This window comes from Lissotriton vulgaris, chromosome 1_2 (genome assembly GCF_964263255.1).
Source record: "Lissotriton vulgaris chromosome 1_2, aLisVul1.2, whole genome shotgun sequence".
Lineage (NCBI taxonomy): Eukaryota > Metazoa > Chordata > Amphibia > Caudata > Salamandridae > Lissotriton > Lissotriton vulgaris.
This window is the reverse complement of record NC_141686.1, coordinates 97,043,711-97,061,403: the sequence shown is the minus strand read 5'-3', so window position 1 is coordinate 97,061,403 and position 17,693 is coordinate 97,043,711. Positions and strand designations below refer to the sequence as shown.

At 47.1% G+C, this 17,693-nt stretch overlaps 1 protein-coding gene across 2 annotated transcripts in view; it reads left to right on the top strand.

Moving 5' to 3' along the window:
- Nucleotides 1-17,693, top strand: part of BID (BH3 interacting domain death agonist) — a 353,803-nt gene that overhangs the window by 259,358 nt on the left and 76,752 nt on the right. For both annotated transcript variants that reach the window (XM_086952899.1, XM_086952900.1), the window contains exon 4: nucleotides 14,428-14,640. In XM_086952899.1, the coding sequence (XP_086809025.1) occupies nucleotides 14,428-14,640 (213 nt within the window). The remainder of the gene's footprint in view (nucleotides 1-14,427; nucleotides 14,641-17,693) is intronic.

The window sequence follows — 17,693 nt, the reverse complement described above, 5'->3', positions numbered from 1 at the left end:
ATTGCGCATGATCTCAAAAAAACTGCTCTTTCGTGCGGAATTTCCCTCCAATATATAGGTCTCCCCATGTTCCCATCTTCAGTCTGTCAAGCATCCGTTGGCAAATTTTTTCACCCGTGACAGGCAACAGCGGGCAGCGGCGCAGGGGCACTCTAGGGGAGTACATCAGGTGTATACCCTCCGCTTTCGCTAACCAGTTCCACGCTCGGACTGTGCAGTCCACTGTGGAGGGATCATCGTACCGCTCCCTAGAGGGCATATACACATACTCGGACGTCGAGACAGGGGCCATGTAGCCGTCCTCAACTGCAAGGTGAGGCATATACGGAGGCGGGTGAAACCAGTATACCACAAAGTGTGCCTGCGCACTATAATAGTAATGCTCGAAGTTAGGAACATCAAACCCTCACAATCGGTACAGCAGCATAAGTGTAGTTAATTTCAGCCGTGCTTGCTTGCCCCCCTCCAAATAAGGTGCACTAACTGTGAATGAAGCGAATGGAAAAAGAAGGCTCCCGGGTGATACAGAATGTTTATGAATAAATATAAGAACTTCGGAAGTATGTTCATTTTAATTAATGATATCCTCCCTGCCATCGAAAGGGGTAGTCTGATCCACTTGGAGATATTATCTGTCACCCTGTCCATGGCCTGCCCGTAATTAAGCCTCAATATAGCGTCCCGATCCCTGGTGACCTGAATGCCCAGATACTTAAAATCATCTGTCTCCCACGTCAGGGGATAGTCTAGCTGATGTGGTCGAGTGTGGTCGGTCAAAGGGAAGACCGCAGACCTATTCCAGTTTATTTGCACTCCAGCCACAGCACCAAACTTAGTGATTACCCTCAGTATTGGGTTTAAATTATCCTGCGGCTTGTGAACATACAGCATTATGTCATCAGCATAGAGCGACACTAGCAGCTGTCTGGACGGGTATATGAGGTTCCTATGGTTATGGTGCTGTCGTAGCTTCGCAGCAAGGGGCTCAATCGCTAGGGCGAATAAGACCGGGGAGAGTGGGCACCCTTGCCTCGTGCCCTTGGCAACCGGAAAGCTCACAGATCTGGAGCCGTTAAGGAGGACTCTGGCACATGGCTGAGTGTATAGTAGCCGTATCCAATTAACAAGGGAAAAGGGAATCCCCATATGGAGCAGTACCACCATCAGGTAGTCCCATTCGACAGTCAACGCTTTGGTGGCGTCTAAAAAGACAGCCATCTCCGCGCTCTTAGGGTCAATGTCTTGTAGGACTGCGAAGAGGGTTCGTAAATTATTAGCTGTCGCCCGATGGGGCACAAAGCCCGCCTGGTCAGGTAATACTAGTTTTTGTAGGAGTACATTAAGCCTCGTCGCCAGTACTTGGGCTAGGATTTTTGTATCACTATTGAGGAGTGTTAGAGGCCGGGCTTTAACAGTGACATTTTCTGTGCCTCCCTCATGGTGGCCGGTAAGCAACCCTCTTCCAGAGGCTCGTAGAACAATGCTTTAAGTATGGGTGCAAGGGTAGTCACAAAGGTCTTGTAGAAGTCTATAGGAAGACCATCAGAGACCGGCGCTTTCCCGGATGACATGGTCATGATTGCGTCCGTAATCTCATCGACCTCCAGGTCAAGCGCTAAGAACTTGCGCTGTGTGTCCCTAAGCCACGCCAATGCTATGTCTTCCAGATAGCCTTTAAGATCCAGTGGAGCGCCCCTATGCGATGTAAAAAGCTTTGTATAAAAACTCACCAATTTATCCATTTGGTCTGGGAAAGCCCTACGCACACAACCCTGGTCGTCTTGTAATTCTATGACGTAGTTCTGAAACCTGGGGGCCTGTATCGCGCCAGCAAGTGCCTTACCCGGTCTATCCCCCTCCCCATACACTCGGGCCGCGTGATGTTTCCCTCGGAATTTGCTCTCCCTATCCGTTGCATCCTCATATCCTGATATTTTCTCTCTCAGTTTAGCGCTCAGTTCCCTAGAGTTTCCCCCAGCACCTATTTCCCTTTCCAGTGTTTTCAGTTCCATTTCTAGTTTTTGCAGGTCTCGTCTGAGGTCCCGAAGTAAACCCCCCCCCCCCCCCCCCCTTCCTTGGCAATGCACCACCCACGTGCTGTCACCTTAACTGCCTCCCACACAGTCGTTAGGCTGGCCTCCGAGTCTATGTTCCTAGCAAAAAAGTCCTGAATGTCTTGTTCCAACTCCGCTTTGAACACTGCATCCTGCAAATTTCGTGGATTCAATCGCCAACCAAGAAAGGGGGAAAGATCCACCGGGGGGTTCAACGTCGCTAATACCGGGGAGTGATCGGAGTACGTGCGGGCCAGATGTAATGCTTTGCCTATCCAATGCGCCATTCCCTGTGCTACCAGCACATAATCTAGTCTGGCCCATGTGTTGTGCACTGCAGAGTGGTGCGTCCCTTCTCTCTTAGCGGGGTGTAGATGTCGCCACGCATCTAATAAGTAATCTGACTCCAAAATGTCTTGCAATGTGCGATGTGTAGTAGTGTAATGTGCTGCAACACAGCATGGGAACGGTCACATTTAGGATCTATAACAGTGTTAGAATCCCCCCACCCCCCATATCACATAAGTGATTCCCAGCATGTTAAGCTTGCTCCTTAGAACAAGAAGGGAGTGTACGTCATCTATGTTAGGATCGTAATAATTCGCAATCGCAACTTCATGAGAGTTCAGCCTCCCCCAAAGTAAACAGTATCTCCCTTCAGGGTCAAGATCCATTCCTCCCAGCACAAATCTCACCCCCTTCCTAATAAGTATGGCAACCCCCCTGGAGTAGCTGGAGTAGGAAGCGAAGCATCTGTGAGTGGCCCAGCGTGTAGATAACGGAGACGTCCCTCCACGGGGGAGGTGTGTCTCCTGTAACAGGGCAATATGGACTTGATGGCGCTCTAAGTAACTCGATACCTGCCTCTGCTTTCTCGGGTCATTTAGTCCCCTAACATTCCTTGTCATTACATTCAGATCATTCTGAGTACCAGTACTATGGGCCATGGTTCATACACAACTCAATCAGCCTACTGCTATATCACACCCGCCCTGCTCATTCCCCCAGTGTGCCTGTGCCCTCCCTCCCCCCCTCCTACCCCCACCCACACCGGCGCCCCCAACTTGCCAGGAAAGTCCCCCCCTCCCCCCCAATCATACAACACAACAAGTTCCATTCACACCTCCGCAGCCAGATATCAAGCTCTAAAACTGACGATTGCCTTCCAGAGGGGACCGCTAGGGGCTCCCGTGCTTTCACTTTACCGTTCTATTTCACCCATCCGGTCCCCCGAAACCTCGGAGTACACTATGACGGGGCGACGGCGAGTGTCCAGGCGGCAGTATCAGTCTCAACCTTTAAACACACGATGAATATGCATCACCAACTCGGAACAGCAGTTAGGAGTTTCTACAGTTCAGGATTACAATTGTCCGCTGCCACAGGAGCACTCCATCAGCCAGGGTCCGACAGGGGCGAGTGGGATCTGGATCGCCTTTGGGTGGCTTCTTCCCTTAGCTCGGCGCTACGGTCCCGCTTCAGATATTCTTCAACTTGCTGGGGAGAGTTGAAGAGGTCCTGGCTTCCCTGTTGGTTGATCTTCAATCTCGCAGGGTAGAGCATAGCGTACGTGATCTCTTTGGCCTGCAGTTTTTTCTTTACCGCCGCAAACTTTCGGCGGGCTTTCTGCACTGCCTGGGTGAAGTCGGGGTAGAAAGCTAAGATGGTGTTGTCATAGCGTACTTCCCCCTTTTCTCTGGCCAGTCGTAACACTGTGTCTCGATCGCGATAATTTAGGAAGCGCACTATCACAGGCCGAGGTGGGGCCCCAGGTGGAGGTCGCGCCGCCAAAGATCTGTGCGCCCTCTCAATAGACATGTGGGCGGAAAACGAGTCTTTGCCGAATAGTTCCCCCAGCAGACGGTCCATGAAGTCCTCCAGTCTGCCAGTGTTTGTTGATTCAGCAAGGCCCAGTATTCTCACGTTGTTCCTTCGGAAACGGGCCTCCAACTCTTCATTTTTATCCGCAATGACTTTCATTAGCTTATCCATCTGTAGCATGTGTTGCTTTGTGGTGCCTGCCCCGTCTTCCAATGTCGACACTCTGTGTTCCGCCTCCGTAAGTCATTCCTCGTGCTGATCTAATTTCTCCACCACCCTGTCCAATCGACTATTCATTGCATCCATTTTGGAGTCAATGGAGGTGAGGCTCTGTTGCATGCCTACCAGGAGCGCCTCCAATCTTCATCGCGCGCCTCCGGGGGAGCTGGGTCAGTCCGATCCTTGGAGCTGGAGGCAATTGTCTTTCTGGCATCAAAGCACAGTTTTGCCTGTTTGGGCTCAGTACGCCCCATGGTGTGCTGCCGGTGGGGTCAGTGCGCGCCCCGTGTGGAAACAATGTTCCGTTCTCCAGGACTTTCTGGTGTGATCTTGGTTCGCAGACCCACCACCGGGGTTGGTATTGCTGGGGTATCTATTCTAAGGTAAGGAATCTAACACTAACCTGTTTCTTTCAGATGCACAAGTTACTTACCTTAGATAACGATATATATCTGTAAGAAACAGTAGTTAGTGTTCGATCCCTTAACGCCACACCCATCCTCCTTGTTCTGCGAACCGATATTTAGGGTTAAGGACATCCCTTTCAGGGCCCTAGTTTCATGGCACCAGTGTCGGTTTCTATCATGGCTCTGCGTTCCAGGCGCGGAAAGCTATGTACAGAACTGACGTCAGCGCACGAGGGCGGCGTCTATGTACTCCGCGTCCATCATCCCGGCGATCACGACGCTGACGACGGACGCTGAGCCGCAGACGACGCCTAGCGACGCGCAGGGGTACTGCTGGCGAAAACTTTCCGGATCCAGTCTTTCGCCTGGGGATATTCTAAGGTAAGGAATCTAACACTAACTACTGTTTCTTACAGATATATTGTTACTGAAGGTAAGTAACTTGTGCATTGGTGCACTTCCCCGCATGAGGGGAAAAATGCTATTCAAAGTCAGACCGGAAAACAAAAGTTGTGCTTCACTGGCAAGCTCTGTAGAGTTGCGCTAATGTATTTGGGTGTGAATAAAATCAATCTTGCCACTTTGCTACCACTCCGTCTTCCTTTATTCAGTTATTTATTTATTTTTCTTATTTTTAACCCTTTATTCCAGAGGCTGCATTTTAGACTAGAAAAATGTCAGAAAACTATGACATTTCCAGCAAAAGTGTTTTTCTTTTTTGGATCCATTTCACATGGGAACAAATAATGGAAAGAGAGGGTGCGAACCCTTGAAGTCAGGGTTTTCAGTAAGTCAGAAGGAGCTGGACAGAAAGAGAGGGAATAAGGGGAAGAAAGAAAGGGGGTGGGCATCTGAAGCAGCAGAGCAGAAGTGGACACTGTCCTCGTCTTCTCTGGGCAAGAAGGAAAAGATAGAGTCCTTTTCTGCCCATCTGTCCCAGAACGGCCACAAGCCGAGCCTTCTTTACAGGCCTTGGCTGTTTCTTCCGTTCTGCGATGCATGTTCATAACAAGAAAGTAGGGAAATGGAATCTATGGTTTTAAAGAAGTAGCACCACACCGGGCCCTTCCGATCCCGCCCACTTTAACCACTAGTTACCTGCTTAGTGGTGGGGGGAATTGTGAAACAAAGCGAGTTGAATATATATATTGTAGTTTGGCTACGTTATATAGACGATCTGTTTGTGGTGTGAAGAGGAACCAAAGAAAGTGCTTTAGAATTCGTGTCTTTACTAAATGAGAATGAAATCAATTTACATTTTACAGCCATGGTTAGCTCAGATTCAGTTGACTTTCTTGATGTAAAAGTCAGCATAGTCAACAACACACTGGTCACTTTATTACACCGAAAAGCAACAGCAGGAAATACAGTTCTTCACACCACACGCTCTCATCTGATTCATCTGATAGAAAGTATACCATACAGAGAGATGTTGAGACTAAGACGGATATCTAGTGATGATCAGGAGCTAAAATCGACACAACAAGCAAGCAAAATAAGATTTTTAGAAAGAGGATACTCTCCCAAAACAATAGACACAGCTATAGCCAAATCCAATCAACACAACAGATCTGAATAATAATGACCTCATCAAAATTATCTTAACTTATTGCAAACAAGAAAAACAGCTAAGAAGTATTCTCAAACTAAGCTGGCCCTTGATATTATATGATCCAGTAATAGGACACCTTTTACCAAAAACACCTTCCATCTCCTATAGGAAAACAAAATCTATGGGAAATGCTCTGGTGATGAGCAGCCCAGAAGTGGAGGAAGGAGTCTCATGGTTAACTGCAAGGAAAGACTTCTTTAAATGCATAAGCTGCAAGGCATGCAAGCAGGGGTGAATAGAACTACATACACTACAGCAATATGTGATGAAGCAAATAAGATAGATAAACACCTTCCATGCACAATAGAGTGTGCGATATATGTACTGCAATGCACATGTGGGCTGCAATACGTGGGAAGTACGAAACTCCAAGAGCACAAACGCATATTTCCAACACATTAGGGCCATAAAGAACTCAGACCCAACATACCCCATTGCTCGACATTTCAATGAAATTCACAGAAGCAATGTAAGTGATCTGAAATATTTCCTAATTGATTCAATCGCCACTCAAAGAAGAGGAGAAAATAGAGAATTAAAACTTGGAAGACTTGAGACCTGCTATATTCTGGATCTAGACACAAAAAGTCTGAGAGGTCTGAACACCATTGAAGACCTATAGACCTGTTTGTAGTTAATAGATATGAAATAAGAGATGTTTTATTTATTATAAAAACCTTTATTGCATAAAGAAATTTGCCATACAATCTCAAACAGGGCAATCTGCCCATTCAATGCAATTACTCTGATAGACTCGTATGCCATACATTCTCCTCCACCCTCTCCCAATTCCGTCCTCCCCCTTCCAACCCCAACAACCCCCCTCCTTCCCCGCACACTCGGGATAGTAAAGCCCTTGAAGTCAGCCGTGTATTGAGTCAATATTCAGAAGTCCACTCGCCAAGCGAGAAAATGTCTCTGGGTCCTTTTCCAATAGTTCAGGATGATCATCGCCGCCCCCCCCCCCCCTCACCCGTAGCACCCCCACATCCGCCCGTTCATCTAAAGTATTCCAGCCACACAAAGCGGCCCATTCGTTCCAACTGCGTGCTACCTTCAGTTCCTTCTTCGCTGCTGCCCTGCCTCATTAAGTAATTTATCAAGGGCCCCCATATGTCACGAGGCCTCGACTTCAGAGGTAGTTGCTTTGCATACACCTAGAGGTATTCCTGCCAAACGGACATATCATGAAGCCAGTCTTTAAACTTAGGGGCTCTGCCTCTACCCCATCTGCAGGCTATCTGTCGTCGCGCCAAAAGGATGCCTATGGCTAGAAATTGTTTGTGTGGTGTTTGTATGTCACCCGTCAATCCCAATAGGGCCCTGAGGGGAGTCGGAGATAGCGATGTGTTCACCATACTAGTTAACCCCGCAAATACTTCCTACTAGAATGAAGCCACGCGGGGGCATCTCCAGGCCAAATGCATAAAGTCCGCCTCTCCCTGACCACATCTTAGACATTTGTCGTCTCCCCTAAGGTGAATCCTATTCAATCGCGCCGGGGTATGATATAGTCGGTGCAGGAACTTGTAGTGTACCAATCGAAGCCTACAGTTACTGGATTTGACTTCCGTTTGGAGACAGGCCGCTTCCCACTGCTCATCTGTTAGGAGGCTGTCTAGATCCGCATCCCACTCCCGGCGGGCCCGAACAGGATGAGCAGGAGGCATGTCGCGCACCCGTTTATACACCATAGACAAAACATGTGTAGGGGCCTCGGGTTGCAACATTAAGTGTAATGACGTAAATGTCTCCGGTTCCTGCGGGAACCCCGGAGTTAGGTCTCTGAAACTTTGCAGAAGGCGCGTGTATAGGAACACCTCCATGAAAGATTGCGCATGATCTCAAAAAAACTGCTCTTTCGTGCGGAATTTCCCTCCAATATATAGGTCTCCCCATGTTCCCATCTTCAGTCTGTCAAGCATCCGTTGGCAAATTTTTTCACCCGTGACAGGCAACAGCGGGCAGCGGCGCAGGGGCACTCTAGGGGAGTACATCAGGTGTATACCCTCCGCTTTCGCTAACCAGTTCCACGCTCGGACTGTGCAGTCCACTGTGGAGGGATCATCGTACCGCTCCCTAGAGGGCATATACACATACTCGGACGTCGAGACAGGGGCCATGTAGCCGTCCTCAACTGCAAGGTGAGGCATATACGGAGGCGGGTGAAACCAGTATACCACAAAGTGTGCCTGCGCACTATAATAGTAATGCTCGAAGTTAGGAACATCAAACCCTCACAATCGGTACAGCAGCATAAGTGTAGTTAATTTCAGCCGTGCTTGCTTGCCCCCCTCCAAATAAGGTGCACTAACTGTGAATGAAGCGAATGGAAAAAGAAGGCTCCCGGGTGATACAGAATGTTTATGAATAAATATAAGAACTTCGGAAGTATGTTCATTTTAATTAATGATATCCTCCCTGCCATCGAAAGGGGTAGTCTGATCCACTTGGAGATATTATCTGTCACCCTGTCCATGGCCTGCCCGTAATTAAGCCTCAATATAGCGTCCCGATCCCTGGTGACCTGAATGCCCAGATACTTAAAATCATCTGTCTCCCACGTCAGGGGATAGTCTAGCTGATGTGGTCGAGTGTGGTCGGTCAAAGGGAAGACCGCAGACCTATTCCAGTTTATTTGCACTCCAGCCACAGCACCAAACTTAGTGATTACCCTCAGTATTGGGTTTAAATTATCCTGCGGCTTGTGAACATACAGCATTATGTCATCAGCATAGAGCGACACTAGCAGCTGTCTGGACGGGTATATGAGGTTCCTATGGTTATGGTGCTGTCGTAGCTTCGCAGCAAGGGGCTCAATCGCTAGGGCGAATAAGACCGGGGAGAGTGGGCACCCTTGCCTCGTGCCCTTGGCAACCGGAAAGCTCACAGATCTGGAGCCGTTAAGGAGGACTCTGGCACATGGCTGAGTGTATAGTAGCCGTATCCAATTAACAAGGGAAAAGGGAATCCCCATATGGAGCAGTACCACCATCAGGTAGTCCCATTCGACAGTCAACGCTTTGGTGGCGTCTAAAAAGACAGCCATCTCCGCGCTCTTAGGGTCAATGTCTTGTAGGACTGCGAAGAGGGTTCGTAAATTATTAGCTGTCGCCCGATGGGGCACAAAGCCCGCCTGGTCAGGTAATACTAGTTTTTGTAGGAGTACATTAAGCCTCGTCGCCAGTACTTGGGCTAGGATTTTTGTATCACTATTTAGGAGTGTTAGAGGCCGGGCTTTAACAGTGACATTTTCTGTGCCTCCCTCATGGTGGCCGGTAAGCAACCCTCTTCCAGAGGCTCGTAGAACAATGCTTTAAGTATGGGTGCAAGGGTAGTCACAAAGGTCTTGTAGAAGTCTATAGGAAGACCATCAGAGACCGGCGCTTTCCCGGATGACATGGTCATGATTGCGTCCGTAATCTCATCGACCTCCAGGTCAAGCGCTAAGAACTTGCGCTGTGTGTCCCTAAGCCACGCCAATGCTATGTCTTCCAGATAGCCTTTAAGATCCAGTGGAGCGCCCCTATGCGATGTAAAAAGCTTTGTATAAAAACTCACCAATTTATCCATTTGGTCTGGGAAAGCCCTACGCACACAACCCTGGTCGTCTTGTAATTCTATGACGTAGTTCTGAAACCTGGGGGCCTGTATCGCGCCAGCAAGTGCCTTACCCGGTCTATCCCCCTCCCCATACACTCGGGCCGCGTGATGTTTCCCTCGGAATTTGCTCTCCCTATCCGTTGCATCCTCATATCCTGATATTTTCTCTCTCAGTTTAGCGCTCAGTTCCCTAGAGTTTCCCCCAGCACCTATTTCCCTTTCCAGTGTTTTCAGTTCCATTTCTAGTTTTTGCAGGTCTCGTCTGAGGTCCCGAAGTAAACCCCCCCCCCCCCCCCCCCCTTCCTTGGCAATGCACCACCCACGTGCTGTCACCTTAACTGCCTCCCACACAGTCGTTAGGCTGGCCTCCGAGTCTATGTTCCTAGCAAAAAAGTCCTGAATGTCTTGTTCCAACTCCGCTTTGAACACTGCATCCTGCAAATTTCGTGGATTCAATCGCCAACCAAGAAAGGGGGAAAGATCCACCGGGGGGTTCAACGTCGCTAATACCGGGGAGTGATCGGAGTACGTGCGGGCCAGATGTAATGCTTTGCCTATCCAATGCGCCATTCCCTGTGCTACCAGCACATAATCTAGTCTGGCCCATGTGTTGTGCACTGCAGAGTGGTGCGTCCCTTCTCTCTTAGCGGGGTGTAGATGTCGCCACGCATCTAATAAGTAATCTGACTCCAAAATGTCTTGCAATGTGCGATGTGTAGTAGTGTAATGTGCTGCAACACAGCATGGGAACGGTCACATTTAGGATCTATAACAGTGTTAGAATCCCCCCACCCCCCATATCACATAAGTGATTCCCAGCATGTTAAGCTTGCTCCTTAGAACAAGAAGGGAGTGTACGTCATCTATGTTAGGATCGTAATAATTCGCAATCGCAACTTCATGAGAGTTCAGCCTCCCCCAAAGTAAACAGTATCTCCCTTCAGGGTCAAGATCCATTCCTCCCAGCACAAATCTCACCCCCTTCCTAATAAGTATGGCAACCCCCCTGGAGTAGCTGGAGTAGGAAGCGAAGCATCTGTGAGTGGCCCAGCGTGTAGATAACGGAGACGTCCCTCCACGGGGGAGGTGTGTCTCCTGTAACAGGGCAATATGGACTTGATGGCGCTCTAAGTAACTCGATACCTGCCTCTGCTTTCTCGGGTCATTTAGTCCCCTAACATTCCTTGTCATTACATTCAGATCATTCTGAGTACCAGTACTATGGGCCATGGTTCATACACAACTCAATCAGCCTACTGCTATATCACACCCGCCCTGCTCATTCCCCCAGTGTGCCTGTGCCCTCCCTCCCCCCCTCCTACCCCCACCCACACCGGCGCCCCCAACTTGCCAGGAAAGTCCCCCCCTCCCCCCCAATCATACAACACAACAAGTTCCATTCACACCTCCGCAGCCAGATATCAAGCTCTAAAACTGACGATTGCCTTCCAGAGGGGACCGCTAGGGGCTCCCGTGCTTTCACTTTACCGTTCTATTTCACCCATCCGGTCCCCCGAAACCTCGGAGTACACTATGACGGGGCGACGGCGAGTGTCCAGGCGGCAGTATCAGTCTCAACCTTTAAACACACGATGAATATGCATCACCAACTCGGAACAGCAGTTAGGAGTTTCTACAGTTCAGGATTACAATTGTCCGCTGCCACAGGAGCACTCCATCAGCCAGGGTCCGACAGGGGCGAGTGGGATCTGGATCGCCTTTGGGTGGCTTCTTCCCTTAGCTCGGCGCTACGGTCCCGCTTCAGATATTCTTCAACTTGCTGGGGAGAGTTGAAGAGGTCCTGGCTTCCCTGTTGGTTGATCTTCAATCTCGCAGGGTAGAGCATAGCGTACGTGATCTCTTTGGCCTGCAGTTTTTTCTTTACCGCCGCAAACTTTCGGCGGGCTTTCTGCACTGCCTGGGTGAAGTCGGGGTAGAAAGCTAAGATGGTGTTGTCATAGCGTACTTCCCCCTTTTCTCTGGCCAGTCGTAACACTGTGTCTCGATCGCGATAATTTAGGAAGCGCACTATCACAGGCCGAGGTGGGGCCCCAGGTGGAGGTCGCGCCGCCAAAGATCTGTGCGCCCTCTCAATAGACATGTGGGCGGAAAACGAGTCTTTGCCGAATAGTTCCCCCAGCAGACGGTCCATGAAGTCCTCCAGTCTGCCAGTGTTTGTTGATTCAGCAAGGCCCAGTATTCTCACGTTGTTCCTTCGGAAACGGGCCTCCAACTCTTCATTTTTATCCGCAATGACTTTCATTAGCTTATCCATCTGTAGCATGTGTTGCTTTGTGGTGCCTGCCCCGTCTTCCAATGTCGACACTCTGTGTTCCGCCTCCGTAAGTCATTCCTCGTGCTGATCTAATTTCTCCACCACCCTGTCCAATCGACTATTCATTGCATCCATTTTGGAGTCAATGGAGGTGAGGCTCTGTTGCATGCCTACCAGGAGCGCCTCCAATCTTCATCGCGCGCCTCCGGGGGAGCTGGGTCAGTCCGATCCTTGGAGCTGGAGGCAATTGTCTTTCTGGCATCAAAGCACAGTTTTGCCTGTTTGGGCTCAGTACGCCCCATGGTGTGCTGCCGGTGGGGTCAGTGCGCGCCCCGTGTGGAAACAATGTGGAGGGCGCAGTAGGGGGTCTCCTCCGTTCTCGCCCCACTCTCTCCACAATCTGTGTCAGCGCCCCAGGTCCTTAGTTCACCTCTCTCTATTCCGGGTCCCAGGTCGGCATCCAATCCGCTATACCACGGCGCAGTCTCTCAATCACAAAGGCCAGCTGCAGCCACCGCAGGACAAGCAGGCACTGCTGCAACTGTCCGCCATCCGCGGGTGCGCCGTAGCAATTCCCCCTCAAAATGGCACCCACAACCCGCCCAACAGCGCTAGTGGCCTCAACGTCGCCGCATTAATCAGTGTCCTCCGCCCGCAAGTGTTCCCAGCAGTAATCCCTGTCTGCGGGTCCTTCTGCACAAGAAAAATGTCTCCTCCGCCACCTCCAAATGTGTATCGACACAGTGCTCCGCCTCTTAGATTAGGCTGCAGACCGCCCGCAGCACCTCTCGCGCCACTCCCGGAGCAGCGTTTCTCCTAATTGCCTCGCCGGCGGTCACCCTCACATTAGCGGATTAGCCGCAGGGGATCTGCCCTCCCCGAGCTGCTCCTCCGCGCGCTTCCCAGCTCTCAGCCGCCACACAGATCCCCCAGCAGCAACATGGTCGGGCCTGCGCATCACCGGCCTCGCGTACTTTTGAGCTGCAGGCCAGCTCTCCAGCTCCTTCACCTCCTCGCCTCGCCTCCAGTAACCGCTGCACACCGCTCCGCCCCGGAGCGTCGGAGAGTCTTCAGAGTCGGCCCTCGGCAGCAGGACACGTTCCGCTGCCCAGCAATTATCTGATTATTCCATCAAGGATGGGGGTTATGTGTAACAAACCGCCCAGTTCGGCGGGAGCCTTGCTACAGCGCGGCCATTAAGGTCAAGCGCCACCTAGCGCCCCACGATAAGAGATTTTAGAAATAAGGTTTTATTCTTTCTAGAAACGTGATTTTTCTTATGATTATATTATTATATAGAGGATATCCAATAATAAAAGGTGCTATAATTATGACAATACCGTAGGATACAAGAAGAAAATAGCTCAATATGTATGTAGATTTAAGACATCCAGTTTCTTGTGAAATCATTCAAATAATGTTTTGATTACAAGATCCCATGATGACAATCGAAAAAAGATGATGAACACGATGAAATATGTATCTGGATATTTTCCGATAAGTCACATTCCGCTGCTGTTTGCACAACAATTTTCTATACTACCACAATTCATACAAAGCACTATGCACTTTACAGTTTGTTTTTACAATTAGGCGGGATATATTTTTTAAAACACTTATAAATACAATAGAATTTATGAACAATAGCTGAAAATATGTATTGTACAGTAATCATATCATGACTTTAATTGGTACTCCTTCATAATGTACACAATAACATACTCATTACAGTGATGATAAACATTAATGTTTTTTTTAAAAGTATTTATCATTGTATTTAATTATTGCATTCTGTTTGCACTAAAAGCTTGTGTTTAGAAAATCTAGACGCAACAAATGTCGGAAAGATATATTTATATATATTTCTGGTATGAACTCTAGGGATGTAAAAAAAAACGAGCACACAAAGTCTGTTTTCAATATCCATTGTTTGATATTTTGCACATGTCACTTTAAATTAGAGGATCTGCATGAGCAGCTTGTCATGTGATCAAGGTCCAAAGCGGCCAAAACGCGTAATGGATGACCGCTCTCGTCGATTAAATTAAGCTTAGCACAGATCTTGTGGTCCGTGTCCGTTTTATGAACAAGGAGGTGGAGTGTAAAAGCGGATTCATTGGATATATATATGTGTATATGTATATATATATATATATATATATATATATATATATATATATATATATTTTTTTTTTTTTTTTTCAGATTTTAAATATTTGAAAAAATAAGTAATGGTGTTTTGTCCCAATCTTGACAGTGGAAATGACTATTTAGTTTAAGATTGTGAGGGGAGATACCTTTGTTGGAAAGCTACTGTCAAAGATGCATAGCTTTTCCAAATTAAAAAAAGTAAATCACATTTCTCACATGCAGAGAGACTAAAATAGTAAATTCAGTTTTAATTTTCTCCCTGTTTGTGCTGTTTTCCTCACAAAGGATAAGGATGTACGTTTTTGTACAGTAATTGACAATCTGGCAGTAAATGTTCCAGCAGGAATAGAACTGGAGAAAGCCAAGCTGCTACTTGCAATGATTTTGGCCAGAAAAGTGTCTTGCTGCGTCCCAGGTCTTCTCCGACGTGTCTTTTGGAGAACAGTGGATTTTATTAACCATCATCTCCCCTCTTCCATTGATTATTTAGCAAGACAGGTAAGAACAGTATAATTTTTGTGTTGTATTTCATTAACCGTAACACTCCAGAACTTTCTTCTGTTTTCCCTTCCTTCCTGTCCTCTTCCTCCTCCCTTCTCTATAGTCTACAGGTCTTGTCCCAAACATTCTGTGACAGTTGATGCAAACTTTGTAAGATGACAAGCCTCTTTAGTATGCTATCATTTACATCACTTTGCTTTACATTTATTTCAACTGGAAATAACATTTCTCCACAATGGGGTGTCTTTGATAGATTCACATGCTTGAATCATTCGTCGTCGAAGTGGGAGGCACACGGTACATAAAATAGCAATATATATATACATAGTATAACAATAGCATAGCAAAAAAAATTCATAGTAAGTATTGTAACATAGCCATTAATAGGAAAAAACTTGTAAAACTTCCCCCAAATTCTCCTCTCAGACGTCCTCCTCCTGCCCATCTGAAAGAGCTTTTACTCCAAATCAAAGTCATGTTGAAAAAAAGGAGCGATCAAAGTGATTCCAAATTTACAAAGAGGGTCAGGTTTCTATTCAAGATTCTTCCTAATAAAGAAATGGTGGACTCGAATGGCAAACATTTCAGCAGGCCGCTCCTTCTTAGTGGACGCTCCAAATTTCATCCTTACAACAAACGCTTCCCTCGAGGTCTCACAGTCAAGGGAAAATGGGATGCACAGCAACAAACTTGGCACATAAACCTCTTGGAACTATTGGCGATAATCCTGGCGTTGAAATCTTTTTGCACCCTCCTTCAGGGAGCTTCAGTGTTGATCCGGACGGACAACACGACAAGCATGCATTATGTGAACAAACAAAGAGGCACAAGGTCCAATTTGCTGTCCCTACAAGCTCAGCAAATTTAGAATTGGGTGATTCAACATCAAATAACCTTAACAGCAGTTCATGTTCCGGGAGTATCCAACATTCTAGCGGACTCCTTGAGCAGGTCAATCTCGTCGAACCACAAGTGGGAACTTCATCAACCGACACTTGACCACATCTTTCAGCGGTGTGGGTGGTCCAATCTGGGTTTATTTGCGACCAGTTAGAACCGCAAATGCCCATTATACACAAGTTGGCTTCCCCAGCCAGGGTCGTACAGGAATGCCTTTTTGATAAACTGGTCAAAAATGTATGCTTACGCTTTTCCACCGATTCCTCTAGTCCCAAGGGTGCTTCGGAAAATGCGGAGAGAACCATGTTGCATTCTTCTCATGGCCCCAGATGTCCTCGCCAGATTTGTTTTTCAGAACTACTACTTCTGGCAGAGGGCGATCCAATTGTGCTTCGTCTAATTCCAGATCTGCTGACGAGGGACCAAGGACAGGTCAGCCATCCGGATCCGACATCTCTGAGATTGGCGGCCTGGCACCAGAACACTATGAGTTTGCCAACTTAATGATCCCTTCAGACTGCAGGGAGGTCCTTGATCACGCCAAGCCACCTTCCACTATCCAGACCTACAAACGTAAGTGGAAACGGTTTTGCCTTTGGTGTGAAGCTTCTAATGTTCATCCGGTTCATTCCATGCCAGAGCAGCTTTTGCCTTTTTTCTTGCAATTAGCAGAATCTGGACTATCTAACGCTACTCTTAAGGTTTTTCTGGCCGCAATTTCCAGATTTCGACAAGATGGTTCCAACTCTCTTTATTCTTCAAGAATAATACAACAATTTTTCAAGGGTTTATTTCGAATGTTCCCGCCAATTCGACATCCACCTCCGTCTTGGCATCTGAACGTTGTATTGACTCAACTCATGAAGTCCCCATTCGAGCCCATTCATACGGCTGATCTCAAATTCATCTCTTGGAAAACTTAATTGCTTCTAGCTCTCACTTCTGCTCGACGAGTCAGCGACATACAGGCCTTTACTATTAACCCGGCATTTATCCCTAAAGTGCTGTCTGATTTCCACTTATATGAGCCGGTTATCTTAAAGACTTTTTCCCCTAATTCACAGTCACCAGCGGAAATGACTTTGCATTCTTTAGATGTTAAGTGGTGTTTAAAATTTTATTTGCAAAAAACAGCCAGTTTTCGAAAAAATGCTCAACTGTTTCTAGCGTACGCCAGAATACTTAAAGGACATGCCGTAACCAAACAGACTATTGCACATTGGATATCTAGTACAATTTCCTTTTGTCATCAAAAAGCTGGAAAGACACCTCAAACAACGGTCAAGGCACCCTCGACGAGTGCAGTCTCTTCTTCTGCTGCACTCTTTGCTGCGGTGCCTCTTCATCAAATTTGTAGGGCTGCAACATGGTCCAGCAGACACACTTTTACCAAGCACTACTGTCTGGAAGCGGCAGACAATGCGGACACAGCCGTGGGGCAAGCTGCGCTACGTAATCTTTTTAATAAGGTGTGTATTTGGTTTTATATATATATATATATATATATATATATATATATATATATATATATATATATATATATATATATATATATATATATATATATATATATATATATATATATATATATATATAATGATATTCAACTTGCATGTACAATTCTGGAATTACTGCTGTCTACTCTGATTCAAGCATGTGAATCACCCCAATACTGGAGAAGAACATAAGTTACTTACCTGTAAACTGTGGTTCTCCAGTATTGGTGTCTGTTGGACTTAGTGTTATCAAGTCACATAGGGTAGCCTGGCCTAGGGTAAGACAGTCAGTTCCTAGAAGCACATGTGTAAAGTTTGCGCACCACCCAGCAGTAACTCAATGCACTTCCACACAAAAAGGACACTCCACCAAAATTTTGTAGGAAAATACGTGCTGTTTTATAAAATCATCTTTAGCAATTTTGTTTTACTCCAAGCACAACCTTACTATACTTTAGTATAAATCACTGTTGACACTTCTTGAGCTAAACCCCAGCTTTCACTTAGCAGCATTAGTACTTTTCAACATTTTATCAGAGCAAATATTCTGGGACACATCCTACAACCAGAATTCTAGATACATTTACTACAACTTCAATACAGTTACACGGACTAATTTAATCCCTCAGGTTGACAGGTTTATATTTTACTCAC